This window comes from Hypanus sabinus, chromosome 26, assembly GCF_030144855.1.
Source record: "Hypanus sabinus isolate sHypSab1 chromosome 26, sHypSab1.hap1, whole genome shotgun sequence".
Lineage (NCBI taxonomy): Eukaryota > Metazoa > Chordata > Chondrichthyes > Myliobatiformes > Dasyatidae > Hypanus > Hypanus sabinus.
Window position 1 is genome coordinate 44,870,557 of NC_082731.1, and position 18,096 is coordinate 44,888,652.

The following is an 18,096-nucleotide window of genomic DNA, read 5'->3' on the forward strand; positions in this document are numbered from 1 at the left end:
GTGTGTGTGTGTGTGTGTGTGTGTGTGTGTGTGTGTGTGTGTGAGTGAGTGTGTGTGTGAGTGTGTGTGTGTGTAAGTGAGTGTGTGTGTGAGTGTGTGTGAGTGAGTGTGAGTGTGAGTGTGTGTGTGAGTGTGTGTGTGTGTGAGTGTGTGTGTGAGTGAGTGTGTGTGTGTGAGTGTGTGTGTGAGTGTGTGTGTGTGAGTGTGTGTGTGTGAGTGAGTGTGAGTGTGTGTGAGTGAGTGTGTGTGTAAGTGTGTGTGTGAGTGTGTGTAAGTGTGAGTGAGTGAGTGAGTGTGTGTGTGAGTGTGTGTGTGAGTGTGTGTCTGTGAGTGTGAGTGAGTGTGTGAGTGTGAGTGAGTGTGTGTGAGTGTGTATGTGAGTGTGTGTGTGAGTGTGAGTGTGTGTGTGTGAGTGTGTGTGTGTGTGAGTGAGTGTGTGTGTGAGTGAGTGTGTGTGAGTGCGTGTGAGTGAGTGTGTGTGAGAGTGAGTGTGTGTGTGAGTGAGTGTGTGTGTGTGAGAGTGAGTGAGTGTGTGTGTGAGTGTGTGTGTGTGAGAGTGAGTGTGTGTGTGTGAGTGTGTGTGAGTGTGTGTGTGAGTGAGTGTGTGTGTGAGTGAGTGTGTGTGTGTGTGAGTGAGAGTGAGTGTGTGTGCGAGTGAGTGTGTGTGCGAGTGAGTGTGTGTGTGTGAGTGTGTGTGTGAGTGAGTGAGTGTGTGTGTGTGAGAGTGAGTGTGTGTGTGTGAGAGAGTGTGTGTTTGTGTGAGTGTGTGTGTGTTTGTGTGAGTGAGTGTGTGTGTGAGTGAGTGTGTGTGTGTGAGAGTGAGTGTGTGTGTGAGTGTGTGTGTGAGAGAGTGTGTGTTTGTGTGAGTGAGTGTGTGTGTGTGTGTGTGTGAGTGAGTGCGTGTGTGTGTGTGTGTGTGTGTGTGTGTGTGTGTGTGAGTTGATGTCAGTCTAGACTCTGGGTATCGAGGAGTCTGATAGCTTGGGGTAAGAAGCTGTTACATAGTCTGGTCGTGAGAGCCCGAATGCTTCGGTGCCTTTTCCCAGATGGCAGGAGGGAGAAGAGTTTGTGTGAGGGGTGTGTAGGGTCCTTCATAATGCTGTTTGCCTTGTGGGTGCAGTGTATGGTGTTGATGCACCGTCAATAACTCACTCTGAGACGTAAAAGCAAGGTATTGGCTTTTATTGACTGGTAGAAGGAACAAGCAGTGGTTGACCACCATACTACATCCTGGAGACTGAGAGGCCGGGCTCAGGCCCCAATCGCCTTTATACCGGGGTCAGTGGGAGGAGCCACAGGAGCGGTCAGCGGGGGGGGGGGGGGGGGCGTAGGTATCTGTACTTCACCACAGGGGGTGTAAGTGTCTGTAATGATCTTCTCATCTGACCTCACTATCGGCTGCAGGGTCTTGCGATCCGACCTCAGGATGCCCTGTAGAATGTGGTGAGGATCGGGCCCTCTGCCACGGAGCAGCCCCCGATGAACCGGGACGCGGGTCCTTGGGTCTTTCCCCACAAACCCACAGGCCACCAAGAGGCGAACAAACTTCTCATCCCCACCGCAATCATCGCAAAAGTTCAACGGTTGAAAGTAAATTTATTATCAAAGAACGCTTCAGCGGTGTGTCACCTCGAGAGACATTTTCTCACAGGCATTCTCGGGAATACCTGGACTGTCCGGGCATTACCGCCAGGGTCCCTCTCACCGCCGGACAGTGAGCAGGTTCTGCAGAACGACCCACGGTGACCTGCGGTCCAAGGTGTCGGTCCAGAAGAACTTTTCCAGCAAGGAAAGGTAGCGCTGCTGGGACGGTGTGAGGCAACGGGGCCAGGCACAGCTCCCGGGACCCAGCACCCAGTGGTCACAGCACCCAGTGGTGCCTGGTCCTCGCGTGTGAGGGCTTGAGACGGCCGTGCACGAAGGTGGTCGTCAGGGTGAGAGGGGCATCGGGTTCGTTCTTGCCCCAGGGTCTTGCGCGTCGTGACCTCTCCGTCCAGTCCAGACACTGCCCGGCTGACCCCCAGAGCTGGGGGAACGGGGCACCGGCCACACCTGCGCCAGGTACGGCCGCCATGAGGGGAAGGAACCTGATAGGAGAGGAGAGTAAAGGGAAGGAGGTGCGAGGCAGGTGCGGAGAGGTAAGGGGCCAGAGGGAGGAGTAGGAGAAGAGGGGAGGGCCCTCCTCCTCCTTCCCTTTCTCCTCTAGTCCACTCTCCTCTCCTGTCAGATTCCTTCCTCTCCAGTCCTCGACCTTTCCCACCCACCTGGCTTCACCCATCACCTTCCAGCCAGCCACCTCCCCCTCCCCTCACCATCTTTTTTTATTCTGGCATCTTCCCCATCTTTTCCACTCCTTTTGAGGGATCTCGTCCCGCAACGCTGTGTATTCCTCTCTCCGTAGATGCTGACTGACCCGCTGAGTTCATTTTGTGTGTCTTCCAGACTTCCGCTTATTTATATTTGACAGAAACGCACATTCAAAAATCCGGCGACATTAACACTTTCAAACAGTTTCTCATCCGATTTTAATACTTTATATCATTCAGGTTTTAAACAATTTCAAACCCATGTTGACAGTGAGGTCGCACCCTGTGAAACAGGGAGGAGTTTTGAGTCAGAGATGACGACTACAGTCAGGTAGCTCTATAAAATGACAGGAGGTGCCGTCCCAATCTCGCCATTGACTGAAAGACGACATCGGATATGAATTAAGTTGCGCGACGCTCTGAATTACACGGCAGAAATGGGTAACAAGGCGTTAAGTGCAGATTTTGAGTGGGTTTACACGGAGCAGCCGCACACGAATAGGAGAAAGGAAATTCTAGGTAACTTCCGCGGCGAAACTTTCTCAAACTTCACCTTTCTCTTGTACAAATTCAACTTTGCTACGCTGCTTAACATTCCTAGTGGCGTATTATTTCCGAAGGTCTTTATCACGTGCTTGCAAATCTGAACTTTCCCCGCGCATTGATAGTGCTGCTTGAGGACGTTTTGACTTTAAAAACGTTCACCGGTTTGAAAATAAAAGCCGCGCATGAAACACGCGCAGGTTGCCCGATCAGAAAAGCGAGTCTATTGAGGCAGCAGATAGCGTGCAATGCCACCTTCACGACGCCAGGGGGCGTGTGTTTAACCAGAAGGTGCGGGGCTGGTGCGCTCGCCCGTGGCCATGGTCAACTGTCCAGTTAAAGTGTGATTGAAATCTCCACAAAACTGTTCCCACAACCAAATGGCAAGGACTCCTGATATTTATTGTTTCTTTATTTCTTCTTTTTGTATTTGCACAATTTGCTGTCTTCTGTACTCTGGTTGAACGCCCGAACTGGGTGCCCGCAACGCACTAACCCTAACCTCCTACCTGGCATGTGGGAGAGAAGCGGAGCCGGGGATCGAACCCCGAATGGAGATCACTGGCTCTAAAGGGATCGCGCTAATCGCCCACTACCTTGCCCCTTGGGGAGGTGAAACCGGTTTTGTGTGTGTGGTGATTGGTGAATGGGCAGAAAGTACCCCTCTGTCAAACCTGACTGGGAGGCGGAATACTTCCCTAACCCTGACCACCCTCCGGAGGGAGGTGGTTTCTGCTGTGCAGCCCGGGGAGGCAGGGGCCTCTCCCCTCCTGAAGGAATAGTTCAGCACCACAGATAGCCAGAACATTGTTTACGTTCACATAATTTATTATTATATTGTAATTTACCTTTACTGTGCCTCTCACCGCCTCTCTTGTTTATTAACTATTGTACTGTCTTGCACTGTTTTGTGCACTTTATGTAGTCCCGTGTAGGTCTAGAATCTAGTGTAGTTTTGTGTTGTTTCACGTAGTCTAGTGTAGTTTTGTGTTGTTTCAGGTAGTCTAGTGTAATTTTGTGTTGTTTCATGTAGTCTAGTGTAGTTTTGTGTAGTTTCACGTAGTCTAGTGTAATTTTGTGTTGTTTCATGTAGTCGAGTGTAGTTTTGTGTTGTTTCACGTAGTCTAGTGTAATTTTGTGTTGTTTCATGTAGTCGAGTGTAGTTTTGTGTCGTTTCACTTAGTCTAGTGTAGTTTTGTGTTGTTCCATGTAGCACTATGGTCCTGGAGGAACATTGTTTTGTTTTTACTGTGTACTGTACCAGCAGCTTATGGTCGAAATGACAATAAAAATGACTTGACTTGACAGGGTGGGCCATGTTCTCAGCTCTTGCCCTAAAGGATTGTGGGGAATCCCCTCAGGGGAAAGAACTTGTCGCTGCATTCCCAACTTCAGGAACCCCAGTGATACGGAAATAGGTTCCTCAGCCCAACTCAGCTATACTGCTCAAGATATTGATTTATTCATTTACTGGCATACAGCACAGATTAGGCCCTTTCGCCCATTCGAGCCCCACTGCCCAGTAATCCCTCCATTTTAACCCTACCCCAATCACGGGACAATTTACAATGGCCAATCAACCTACCAACCGGGACATCGCTGAACTGTGGGAGGAATCCAAGGCACCTGGGGGAGGCACGGGGCGAACGTACAAAGCCCATACAGACAGCGTATCTATCCAAATTAGTTCCATTTGTCTACAATTGGCCCATACCCCTCTAGACCTTCCGATCCACGTACCTTAATCGCTTTAAATGTTGTAATTGTATGCACATCTGTCACCTCATATCGGGTGGCGAAGTGGAGATACGTCTCTACCAAAGGAGGGGTAAGGAGCTCCTTCCCTCCTCTAGCCTGCAGGTCACCCTCGGGCGAGGTGTAGCACCTGCTTAGCCCCCAATCAGGGTCATGTGAAGCCATGGGGGCAGGTGGTGGATGGTCGTACGAGCAGCCGGTGCAGATCACGAGTCCTGGTTATGTGACCACTGACACCAGGCAGACAATCTCTGAAGAGTATTGATAATGGCTGGGGTCACCCATCTTGTAAAGACACTGCCCAGAAGAAGGCAATGGGGAACCACTTCTGTAGAAAAACTTGCCAAGAACAATCATGGACCATGATCACCTGTGTCATATGACAGCATATCGGGTAGATAGAGCTCGACAGCCTGGGAAGGCAGTCCATCTAAGAGAGGGAAAACTCTGATTTCAAACCTATGCTGCCTTGCGGCCATACCCACTCATGGGAAAGGCTTCGGGAGTAAACCCCGAGGACAAATCCGGAGCTGGAGTCCCTAAGGCAGTCCCACGTTGCCTTCAACCTCGCTCTGGCAACTCCTGCGACGTCACCGGTGCCGAGCTGTATCGGCCCTTGCCCTTCCCTTGGACAACATTGTTGGCATGGAGAGGGGAGACTTGCTGCTTGGGTAACTGCCGGTCTCCCATACAACCCTGCCCAGGCCTGCGCCCTGGAGGGGACGCAGATCCATGGTCTCGCGTGACTAACGGATGCCACCAATAATGACATCATATAACACAAAACATAATGATGATGACCACTTTCTCCAGCAATATGTTCCATGTACCCGCCCCAGTCTGTGTGAACAATTTCTCTTTTAAATCTTTCACCTTAAGCCTATGCCCTCCAGCTTTTGAGTCCATTCCCCTAGGGAATAGACTGTGACTGTCCATCTAATCTGTGTCCCTCATGGTTTTATAAACCTCTGGAAGGTCACCCCTCAGTCTTTTACACTCCAGGGGAAAGAGTTCCAATTTCTCCAATTTCTCCTCGTAACTCAAGCCCTGCAGCCTGGAAATACCCTAGTGAATCTTCCCTGCGCCAGGTCCAGCTTGCGATACTCTTCCTGTAGCCAGGAGACCAGGACAGTGCACAACCCTCAAAGTGTGTCGTCTCCTGAAACTTGCTGGAATTGGGATAGTCTTCCATGGCTCTTACTTTGACAAATTTTCACAGTTGCAATCAAAGCAGACACCAACAGAATCAACAAACTCATTCGAAAGGCCAGTGACGTTGTGGGGGTGGAAATGGACTCTCTGACGGTGGTGTCTGAAAAGAGGATGCTGTCCAAGTTGCATGCCATCTTGGACAATGACTCCCATCCACTCCATAATGTACTGGTTAGGCACAGGAGTACATTCAGCCAGACTCATTCCACTGTGATGTAACACTGAGTGTCATAGGAAGTCATTCCTTCCTGCGGCCATCAAACTTTACAACTCCTCCCTCGGACACCCTGAGCCAATAGGCTGGTCCTGGACTTATTTCCACTTGGAGTAATTTACTTATTATTGAATTATTTATGGTTTTATATTGCTATATTTCTTCACTATTCTTGGTTGGTGTGGCTGTAATGAAATCCAGTTTCCCGCGGGATCAATAAAGTATGTCTGTCTGTAAAAGGAAAGATGTGTTGTTTTTACAGAGGCATTGAAGGGATGGACTGGAGAATATTAGTTATGAGGAGAGATTGGACAAACTTGGAGTAGTTTTCTCTGGATTATCAGAGCGTGAGTTCAGACATGACAGAATAGATGCTCATTGAAACCAAATCAAATATTGAAAGGCCTGGAAAGAATGGACATGGAGATGGTGTTGCCAATGCAACACACACAGAAGGGTGGAGGAACTCAGCAGGTCAGGCAGCGTCTATGGACCTGTTTCAGCCAAGACCCTTCTTCAAGTCCTTCCTCAGCTCTCAGTCCAAAATGTCGGCTATTAGATGCTGCCTGACCTGCTGAGTTCCTCCAGCACTTTGTGTGTGTGTTGTTTTGTATTTCCAGCATCTGCAGACTTCCTCATGTTCAGGACGTCTCCAGCAGTGGTCAAGTCTCGGACCAGAGGGCACGGCCTCAGAATAGAAAGATGTCCCTTGAGTCAGAGGAGAATTTGTGGAGCTCATTGCCACAGACGGTTGTGGAGGTCAAGTCGTCCGGTATATTAAAGTGGAGGTTCTTGATTAGTCAGGGTGTCAATGGTTATGAGGAGGTGGCAGGAGAATGAGATCGAAAGGGATAAATTGGCCATGATGAGCATGGGCCAAATGGCCTAATTCTGCTTCTATGCCTTATGCTGATAAAACTATGAGAGGCTACAGGGTAAGCAGCCAGAGACTTTTTCCCAGAATAGAAATATCAGATACTAGAAAACATAGGTTTAAGGTGGGAAGGGGAAAGTTTGAAACAGGATTTGTATTCTTTAATGCGGAGGGTGTGGGTGACTGGAACAGGCTACTGGGGAAATGGTAGAAGCAGAAACACTAGTTATGTTTAAGAGGCATATAGACCGACGTATGAACAGGCAGGAAGTGGAGAGATACAGACCATGTGCTGGCATTTAAATTGGCATTAAGGACAACACAGATATTGTGTGCTGAGGGACATTCCTTGTCTTGTCTTGTCCATACTGGACCAACTGCTGCCACCAGGCTATAAGCGTGCAGGAGCAATGTGTGGTTAAGTGCCTTGCTCAAGGACACGCACTCTGCCTTGGCTGGGGCTCGAACTAACGACCTTCAGATCGCTAGCCCAAAGCCTTAACCACTTGGCCACGCGCCACCATCCTGCGCTGCAGACACAAGATGGTGCGGGAGCACTTTATTAGTTTACTGGATGGTGATAATGGTGTTTTGCTAGTTAGTTAAGGATCAACTCAATGGGGAATTGAAGAATTGAATCAGTTTCCAGTTGGTTAACGTTGTGACTATAAACACAGTCACCGGAGAAACACAGCCGGTACGTATTAAGAGTCTTTACTTAGGACGCACATGGGCTGACAGCCATTGGAGTCACGAGAGAGACCCAACATTACAGCACATTTTACATGGTAAAGAACAAAGGTTATAGGGCAATGTCTATAGTTACAATGCTCTCATAATGTTTCTTTTGATTTGCATGTCATTTACCAGATTCCTGGGTCTTCCCACAATGAGTGTTAATTACTATGGTCTCAGAGCCATGCAATGGGATGTTGATTGCATTCATGCCAATGCAGTCGTATCAGGTCAATTGGGTGTATCCTGGTTCGCAATTTACTCTAAGGCTACATCCACACTACACCGGATAAATCTGTAACCAAAGCTTTTTCTCTTCATTTTTACCCTCTGTCCACACTAAAATGGCGTTTTCGAACCCCAAAACCGGAGCATTTCAGAAACGCTCTCCAGGGTGTGTAATTTTGAAAACGCCGCTCAGGCAGATCAGTGTGGACGGGGTAACTGGAGAAATCTGAAAATGCTATCAGACGGCAGCGTGCCATTTCATTGTTTTCTTGACCACAACCCCCCACACAACCCAACAATTTCAGAACAGATGGCAACGAGACTGAAACCAGAAGAGTTAGAAATGTACTCACCAAATACTTTGACCCATAACTTACTGAATAAATAAGTATACTCACTTTGCCCTGTTTTCTGTCCTTGCTCGTACGAAGGTGGTTTACTTATTAATGCGAGTACTTCTCTGACAATAGATGTGTAACAGCCTAAAGTAACATTGTATGGAAATACAAGATAACACTGACGCAGACATGTTTTACACATTTAACAAGGGGCTTTATTAATGCAACAAAGTTAGTCAGTTTTTCAATGTTCGTCGTCAGCCGGGTCAATCTGTCCGTGAACTCCCTGTCGGTTGCCTCCATACGCTCCAGTATTTGTTTTTCTTTTAGTTTTAAGTCCTCCTGCACAAGAGCTAACAGCTGCCTGTCCTGAGGATTGGAGAATGGTTAATGTTATCCCACTTTTTAAGAAAGGAGGGAGGGAGAAAACAGAGAACTATCGACCTGTCAGCCTAACATCAGTAGTGGGGAAGATGCTAGAGTCCATTATTAAGGATGAAATAGTGGCATATCGATAACAGTGATAGGATTGGACCGAGCCAGCATGGATTTACCAAGGGTAAATCATGCTTGACTAATCTGTTGGAGTTGTTCGAGGATGTAACCAGTGATTTAGACGGGGGAGATCCAGTGGATGTAGTGTACCTCAATTTTCAGAAGGCATTTGATAAGGTCCCACATAGGAGATTGGTGGGTAAAATCAAAGCTCAGGGCATCGGGGGGGAAGACATTGACATGGATAGAAAACTGGTGGGCAGATAGAAAGCAAAGGGTAGCAGTGAATGGGTGTTTCTCGGAATGGCAGGTGGTGACTAGTGGGGTGCCACAGGGATCGGTATTGGGACCACAGCTGTTTACAATTTACATCAACAATTTAGATGAAGGCATTGAGAATAACATCAGCAAATTTGCTGATGATACTAAGCTGGGTGGCAGTGTGACGTGATGAGGATGTTAGGAGAATTCAGGGTGACTTGGATAGGCTGGGTGAGTGGGCAGATACTTGGCAGATGACGTTTAATGTGAATAAGTGAGAGGTTATCCACTTTGGGAGTAAGAACAGGAAGGCAGATTATTATCTGAACGGTGTAGAGTTAGGTAAGGGAGAAATACAAAGAGATCTAGGAGTCCTTGTTCATCAGTCACTGAAGGTGAATGAGCAGGTGCAGCAGGCAGTGAAGAAGGCTAATGGAATGTTGGCCTTTATTACAAAGGGAATTTAGTACAAGAGCAAGGAAATCCTCTTGCATTTGTACAGAGCCCTGGTGAGACCACACCTGGAGTATTGTGTACACTTTTGGTCTCCAGGGTTAAGGAAGGACATCCTGGCTGTAGAGGAAGTGCAGCGTAGATTCACGAGGTTAATTCCTGGGATGTCTGGACTGCCTTATGCAGAGAGGTTAGAGAGACTGGGCTTGCACACGCTGGAATTAAGGAGATTGAGAGGGGATCTGATTGAAACATATAAGATTATTAATGGATTGGACAAGATAGAGGCAGGAAATATGTTCCAGATGCTGGGAGAGTCAAGTACCAGAGGGCATGGTTTGAGAATAAAGGGTAGGTCATTTAGGACAGAGTTAAAGAAAAACTTCTTCTCCCAGAGAGTTGTCGGGGTCTGGAATGCACTGCCTCAGACGGTAATGGAGGCCAATTCTCTGGATGCTTTCAAGAAGCAGCTAGATAGATATCTTATGGATAGGGGAATCAAGGAATATGGGGACAAGGCAGGAACCGGGTATTGATAGTAGATGATCAGCCATGATCTCAAATGGCGGTGCAGACTCGAAGGGCCAAATGGTCTACTTCTGCACCTATTGTCGATTGTTTAAGTTTTTCTAGTCTGTAACTACACAAACACGCACCGTCTTTCACAGTGAGATTCAACACCAAACATGTTCCTTGTTTTCGGTAGATGTGTCCTGTGTATACGTAGTAGGAGGAGATTCGCCAAAATATGCCTTCAATGTGGACAGAGATATTTTTTAAAACGCATAGTGTGGACGCCTGTTGTTTTTACATGAAACCGACGTTTTCAAAATTATCCGGTTTAATGTGGACGTAGCCTAAGTGTATTCCTACAATGGGGTGTAGATTGCATTCATGCACATGCAGACATGTCAGTCAAATGGGTGTTACCTGGTCTGCAACGGACTCTAAAATGCAGCTTCGGGAAGACCATTGGTCCGAGCTGCATTTTAACTTCAATCTACAATCAACACTCACATCTGAAGGCTGGTTGTTGTTGTTGAAGTTGTTGAAAATGTACTGCCAAAGGGTTTCAGCCAGAAAACTTCGACTGTACTTTTTCCCATAGATGCTGTCTGGCCTGCTGAGTTCCTCCAGCATTTTGTGTGTGTGTTGCTCAGATTTCCAGCATCTGCAGATTTTCTCTTGTTTGCTGGTGACGTTAATACTTTCTATATTGCATCTGTGCCTTGGAGAAGCAGCACTGAAGGTTGCAACATCAGATCAGTCTCCCTCTCCCTCTACTGTATGTGTGTGTGTATATATATATATATATATTAGTTAAATTAAATAAGTAAAGTAAAAACAGAAATTAAAAAGTAGTGAGGTTGTGTTCATGGGTTTAATGTCCATTCAGAAATCTGATAGCAGAGGGGAAGAAGCTGTTCCTGAATCATTGAGTGTGTGTTTTCAAGCTCCTGTACCTCCTCCCTGATGGCAGAGGGGAAGAAGCTGTTCCTGAGTCATTGAGTGTGTGTCTTCAGGCTCCTGTACCCCCTCCCTGATGGCAGAGGGGAAGAAGCTGTTCCTGAGTCATTGAGTGTGTGTCTTCAGGCTCCTGTACCTCCTCCCTGATGGCAGAGGGGAAGAAGCTGTTCCTGAATCGTTGAGTGTGTGTCTTCAGGCTCCTGTACCTCCTCCCTGATGGTATCAATGAGAAGAGGGCATGTCCTGGGTGATGGGGTCCTTAACAATGGAGGCCGCTTTTTTGGGGCATCGCTCCTTGAAGATGCCCTGGATACTACGGAGGCTGGTGATAGTTACTTGTAAGCTTGTAATTATTCTGGGGTTTATCATCTGGGCACAGATTCATGGTGCCCTGGAGTGTATTTAAAGAGGCATTGCTCACCCCTTGGTACCTTGGTTGTCTTGACCACTGCCTAGTGAAGTTTTGGCCGAGTTATCCAAGATATTGTAAGTTCGACCGTCCTGCTTTGTCTCTTTTGTTTATAAAATTTCCATTTTTGTTTAACCCTTCTGAGTCTCTGTGTGATCCTGTACATGGATCTGAAGATGCAGCGAGACAGGTAGAGTGGAAAAAATTGTCTTGGCGACTGTTCATACAGATCAATTCATTACACAGGGCATTGGAAAGGCAATAACAATGCAGTTTTAACTTTATATCTCGCGAACATTGAAACATACAGTAAAATGCACCGTTTGCAATTGTGAAATGTCCCTGGTAAAGATGACAAATGTGATGTTAGCATTGATTTTGAGAGGACTAGAATATAGAAGCAATGTTGAGACTTTATAAAGCACTGGTGAGGCCTGACTTGGAGTATTGTGAGCAGATTTAAGCCCCTAATCTTAAAAAGGATGAGCTGACATTGGAGAGGGTTCAGAGGAGATTCGCAAAAATGATCCTGCGATTGAAAGGCTTTTCATATGAGGAGTGTTTAATGGCTCTGGCCCTCTACTCACTGGAATTCAGAAGAATGAGGGGTGACCTCAGTGAAACCTTTCAAATATTGAAAGGCCTTGATAGGGTGCATTTGGAGAGGATGTTTCCTGTGGTGGGGGAGACTAAGGCTAGAGGACACAACCTCAGAATAGAGGGGTGTCCTTTTAGAACGGAGATGAGGAGGAATTTCTTTACCCACTCCCTGGAATTCGCGGCCACAGGCGGTTGTGGAGGCCAAGTTGTTGGGTATATTTCAGGCAAAGGCAGATAGAGTCTTGATTGGTCAGGGAGAAGGCAGGAGATCGGGGCTGAGAGGGAAAAGGGATCAGCCATGATGAAATGGTGGAGCAGACTCGGTGTGCCAATTCTGCTCCTACATTTTATAGTCTTAAGGCTTTGTGTCAATGACCAACATAGCCCGAGGATTGCACTGGGAACAGCTGGCTAGACTCGCCATGTTTCTGGTGCCAACGTAGCGTGCGTACAACTCATTTACACTGTAGGGCTTCGGAACGAGGAAGCCAGAGCATCTGGGGCAAACGCACGGTGGTGGTAATTCAACCCCCATCACTGACACTGTGAAACATGATGCTACGCCTCTGTGCAGGTAGCATTGTGCTGAATCCAGAGCATCCAGGGACCAGCACGTGAGCGTCATCACAAAGAAGGCAAGACAGCACCTGTACTTTCTTCGAAGTTTGCACTGGTTCGGCACAAACTTTGACAAATTCTACAGATGCACAGCGGAGAGCATCCTAACTGGTCGCATCACAGCCTGGTATGGAAGTGGCAATGCCCAGGAACGGAAAAGACTACAGAAAGCGGTGGATACGGCCCTGTCCGTCACGTGCAAAGCACATTTACAAGGAGCGCTGCCACAAGAAAGCAGCATCCATCATCAAGGACTCCACCATCCAGGCCATGCCCCCTTCTCACTGCTTCCTCTGGGCATGGGATACAAAGGGAGAACGTGCAAACTCCACATGGAAAGAAGTACGAGGGAGCTTTAAAAATCTGTAAGGGTTTATGGAAGGCGTTCCCAGAACTTGGAGCACAAGGAGGAAGAGCCACTTTGAAGTGGGCGAGAGGACAGAAATGAAGGAAGTACACTGGTTTTACTGTGATGGAGAACTGGTGGCTTGGTAGCGTAACGCTTTGCAGTGTCAGCCATCGTAAGATCGGGGTTCAACTCCCCCCGCTGTCTGTAAGGAGTTTGCACGTTCTCCCCGTGACTGTATGTGTTTCCTCCAGGTGCTCCGGTTTCCTCCCACGGTCCAAAGACGTACGGGTTAGGGTTAGTGAGCGGTGGGCATGCTGTATTAACAGCGGAAATGCACTGATTCTCGTGGCTGCCCCCAGCCCGTACAAACTGTGCTGGTTGTTGATACAAATGACACACCTCACTGTATGTGTTGATGGAGGGAGTTTACCAAGGCTGGGTCAGAGCTGAGTAAATGGAGGCTTGTCACTATGAGGCAATACTGCATGACTGAGGAAGTTCCAAAAGTCTCTCCAGCAGGTGCTAACCACACCCTCCTGCACCAGGCAGGAGGCAGATCATCCTCCTGAGGTGTGAAAAAGTGTTTTTAGGTTTTCGAGCTGGGCGTACAGATTTACCTCCTGCTCTTCCATTTCTGGGGCTTTGTTCTAACAAAGCCAAACAAATGTCAAGGGGGTAGAGTTGATTAAAGCTGCACTCTGCTGTCCCCCGTGCTTCACAGACCAATGAATTCTAAGTGTTGTAGATCATTACAGCACACACACAGTCCATGCTGAATAGTTTCTCTGTGTAATTCCATCTATACACACCTGGACCAAAGCCTTTTATACCACTGACATCCCCTGTACTTTCCCCAAATTACCTTAAAATTTGCCCTTTCCTATGTGCTCTGTGATAAAGGCTGGGCTGTCACAGATAGAGATCTGTGCCCCTCTGTCAGCTCATCTCTTATCCCACTTTGCTCCAATGAGAAAATCCCCAGCTTGCTCAACCTCCCCTCTTAAGACGTTCTTTAAACCAGGCAGCATCCTGGTAAATCTCCCCTCTGCCCTCTCTAAAGCTTCCACATTCTCCCTATACTGAGCTGACCAGAACTGAACGCAATACCCTAAGTGCGGTCTAATAGGGGTTTTATAGAGCTGCAATGTTACAACGCGGCTCTTGATCTCAGTTCAGTCCCACCCCGAGGAACAGAATGAAGGTCAACATGCTGTACAACTTCTCAACCACCTTTTGCACAGCAACTTTGACCTGTAGAGGTGGAAGCCAGAACCTTCAGACTCCACACGGACAGCACCCGAAGGCAGAATTAAACCCGATTCTCGGGTGGTGTGAGACAGTGGCTCCACCTTCTGCACCATGTGCTTCCCTGAACATCTTCCTGGTTGCCTTCCTTGCGGCCGGGGAACATTGCGTCGTGACCAGAGTTGCCTGTCTCCACCACCAATGAAATTCAGCAGAACATTCCCTACAGGGTGAGGAGGCCGTTCGGCAAGTCACGTCCGTGCTAACCCTCAATGTTCAAAGTGAATTTATTATCAAAGTCCCACCACCCAGGATATGCTCCTGTCTCACTGCCGCCATCTGATAGAAGGTACAGGAGCCTCAGGACCCAGATCACCAGCTTCAGGAGCAGTTCCACCATTGAGCCGTTGAACCAAAGGGGATAACTTCACTCACCCCATCACTGAAATGTTCTCACAACCTATGGACTCACTTTCAAGGGCTCTTCATCTGATGTTTTTGATATTTATTGCTATTTATTTATATTATTCTTTTTTTCTATTTGCACTTGTGCAGATTGTAGTCTTTTGTACATGGGTTAAACACCCAAGTTGGTGCAGCCTTTCACTGTTATGCTTTTTGTACTATAGATTTATTGAGGATGCCCACAGGAAAATGAAACTCAGGGTTGTATATGGTGGCAAATATGTACTTTGCTAATAAATTTACTCTGAACTTTATACAGTATATTTCCATACACTACCTCGGGGTTAATTTTTTGCAGGAATTCACGGTAGAACAAAGAAATACATCATGTGAAAACAAACCTATACTGAACTGAGGCTGATAGACGCGCAATGTGAAAAAGAGGACAAATAATAAATAATTCTGAGAACCTGAGTTGTCCAGTCCTTGAAGGTGAGTCTATAGATTGTGGATTCAGTTCAGTGTTGGGGTGAGTGAAGTTATCCACACTGGTTCAGGAGCCTGATGTGTTGAATCAGTTCACTGTTGTGGTGAATGAAGTTATCCACACTGGTTCAGAAGCCTGATGTGTTGAATCAGTTTAATGTTGATGTGAGTGAAGTTATTCACACTGGTTCAGGAGCCTGATGTGTGGAATCAGTTCAGTGTTGGGGTGAGTGAAGTTATCCACACTGGTTCAGGAGCCTGATGTGTGGAATCAGTTCAGTGTTGGGGTGAGTGAAGTTATCCACACTGGTTCAGGAGTCTGATGTGTGGAATCAGTTCAGTGTTGGGGTGAGTGAAGTTATCCACACTGGTTCAGGAGTCTGATGTGTGGAATCAGTTCAGAGTTGGGGTGAGTGAAGTTATCCACACTGGTTCAGGAGCCTGATGTGTGGAATCAGTTCAGTGTTGGGGTGAGTGAAGTTATCCACACTGGTTCAGGAGCCTGATGTGTGGAATCAGTTCAGTGTTGGGGTGAATGAAGTTATCCACACTGGTTCAGGAGCCTGATGTGTGGAATCAGTTCAGTGTTGGGGTGAGTGAAGTTATCCACACTGGTTCAGGAGCCTGATGTGTGGAATCAGTTCAGTGTTGGGGTGAGTGAAGTTATCCACACTGGTTCAGGAGCCTGATGTGTTGAATCAGTTCAGTGTTGGGGTGAGTGAAGTTATCCACACTGGTTCAGGAGTCTGATGTGTGGAATCAGTTCAGTGTTGGGGTGAGTGAAGTTATCCACACTGGTTCAGGAGCCTGATGTGTGGAATCAGTTCAGTGTTGGTGTGAGGGAAGTTATCCACACTGGTTCAGGAACCTGATGTGTTGAATCAGTTCAGTGTTGGGGTGAGTGAAGTTATCCACACTGGTTCAGGAGTCTGATGTGTGGAATCAGTTCAGTGTTGGGGTGAGTGAAGTTATCCACACTGGTTCAAGAGTCTGATGTGTGGAATCATTTCAGTGTTGGGGTGAGTGACGTTATCCACACTGGTTCAGGAGTCTGATGTGTGGAATCAGTTCAGTGTTGGGGTGAGTGAAGTTATCCACACTGGTTCAAGAGTCTGATGTGTGGAATCAGTTCAGTGTTGGGGTGAGTGAAGTTATCCACACTGGTTCAAGAGTCTGATGTGTGGAATCATTTCAGTGTTGGGGTGAGTGACGTTATCCACACTGGTTCAGGAGTCTGATGTGTGGAATCAGTTCAGTGTTGGGGTGAGTGAAGTTATCCACACTGGTTCAAGAGTCTGATGTGTGGAATCAGTTCAGTGTTGGGGTGAGTGAAGTTATCCACACTGGTTCAGGAGTCTGATGTGTGGAATCAGTTCAGAGTTGGGGTGAGTGAAGTTATCCACACTGGTTCAGGAGCCTGATGTGTGGAATCAGTTCAGTGTTGGGGTGAGTGAAGTTATCCACACTGGTTCAGGAGCATGATGTGTGGAATCAGTTCAGTGTTGGGGTGAATGAAGTTATCCACACTGGTTCAGGAGCCTGATGTGTGGAATCAGTTCAGTGTTGGGGTGAGTGAAGTTATCCACACTGGTTCAAGAGTCTGATGTGTGGAATCAGTTCAGTGTTGGGGTGAGTGAAGTTATCCACACTGGTTCAAGAGTCTGATGTGTGGAATCATTTCAGTGTTGGGGTGAGTGAAGTTATCCACACTGGTTCAAGAGTCTGATGTGTGGAATCAGTTCAGTGTTGGGGTGAGTGAAGTTATCCACACTGGTTCAGGAGTCTGATGTGTGGAATCAGTTCAGTGTTGGGGTGAGTGAAGTTATCCACACTGGTTCAGGAGTCTGATGTGTGGAATCAGATCAGTGTTGGGGTGAGTGAAGTTATCCACACTGGTTCAGGAGTCTGATGTGTGGAATCAGATCAGTGTTGGGGTGAGTGAAGTTATCCACACTGGTTCAGGAGTCTGATGTGTGGAATCAGTTCAGTGTTGGGGTGAGTGAAGTTATCCACACTGGTTGGCTGAGGGGTAGTAACTGTTCCTGAAGCTGGTGGTGTGGGTCCTGAGGCTCCTGTATCTTCTTCCCAATGGCAGCAGTGAGAAGAGAGCCTGGCCTTGGTGCTGGGGATCCCTGATGAAGGATGGTGCTTTCTTGTGGCAGTACTGCTTGTTAATTTGTTCTCTGTGTGCTGTTTTCTTGTGGAATGACAAAAAAGCAAGTGTGTTTAAAAAAAAGGTTTCCTATCCCAAAACCTTCCCCACCTGCTCCTTACAAGCATAGAAAATATTTCCCCTCCAATGCCTGACCTGCGAATGCACTCCTCTGCCACCACTCAACCCGCATCTCATATCTTGGCATCTTGCTGGATGAAAAACTTTCTGTCCCAATTACAGTTTTAAAAACTTGGCAAAGGTGGCTTTTGGCAGAAAGGGAAGTATGTTTGTAGTTGTTTTATAAAAGCATCTCTCACTGTGGGGAAGAGCGAAGCCTGTGAGTTAATCTCTGTGGTATTTCATTACTGAGATCCCACAACAAGAAGTCACCTGATCCTATCAGGTACAGTATTCAATGGGCGCGGTTACCAGGAAACTTGAATCTGGGACTGAGGGAGCTTCTGATGAAATGTTTCCATTGTTTTATCTTCATGTATTTGACAGATGGAGATAATTCCGAAGATGCCTAGCTCAGGTAGTTGACAACTAGTCAGCCGTTTGATAAGTTTGTGAAGGCCAAATGATGACGTCTGCTCATATGATGATAAGTTATTTGCAAATGGATCGCCAAGATCAGAGTATCTGGCTGAGTTTTCCGCTATTTTCTGGTCTCTTTAGAATTCGCTAACCTTCATTTGGGTGGATTCCACGAGGTTCAAAGCTCAAGTAAATTTATTATCGAAGTACATATATGTATTCGGCCTGCGTTGGTCAGGGACAACCATGAAGGCTGCGTCTCAGGTGCCTACGTGATACTCAAGCCAGGGCAGTACGATATGGCGAGCACGCTGTTGCCCCTCTCCACACAGCTGAAGAATCCAAAGGAACGGCAGAGACTGGCCCCAGCAGCGTTGCAGGAGTTACCAATCGGCATTGAACTCTTTGTCT

At 47.3% G+C, this 18,096-nt stretch overlaps 1 protein-coding gene across 3 annotated transcripts in view; it reads left to right on the forward strand.

Annotated features, from left to right (window-relative positions):
* The first annotated feature begins 2,637 nt into the window (after positions 1 to 2,637).
* LOC132381513 (sphingolipid delta(4)-desaturase/C4-monooxygenase DES2-like) overlaps positions 2,638 to 18,096 on the forward strand; it is a 33,003-nt gene continuing 17,544 nt past the window's right edge. Inside the window, exons 1-2 of one of the 3 annotated variants that reach the window (XM_059950983.1) lie at positions 2,682 to 2,825; positions 14,866 to 14,999. Coding sequence is in view for 1 of the 3 variants with exons in the window: in XM_059950981.1 (XP_059806964.1) it covers positions 2,744 to 2,825 (82 nt within the window). In the remaining 2 variants the exon portion in view is untranslated. Of the gene's footprint in view, positions 2,826 to 14,865; positions 15,000 to 18,096 lie in introns of all 3 variants that reach the window. The other 2 variants (XM_059950981.1, XM_059950982.1) reach the window with 2 other exon arrangements.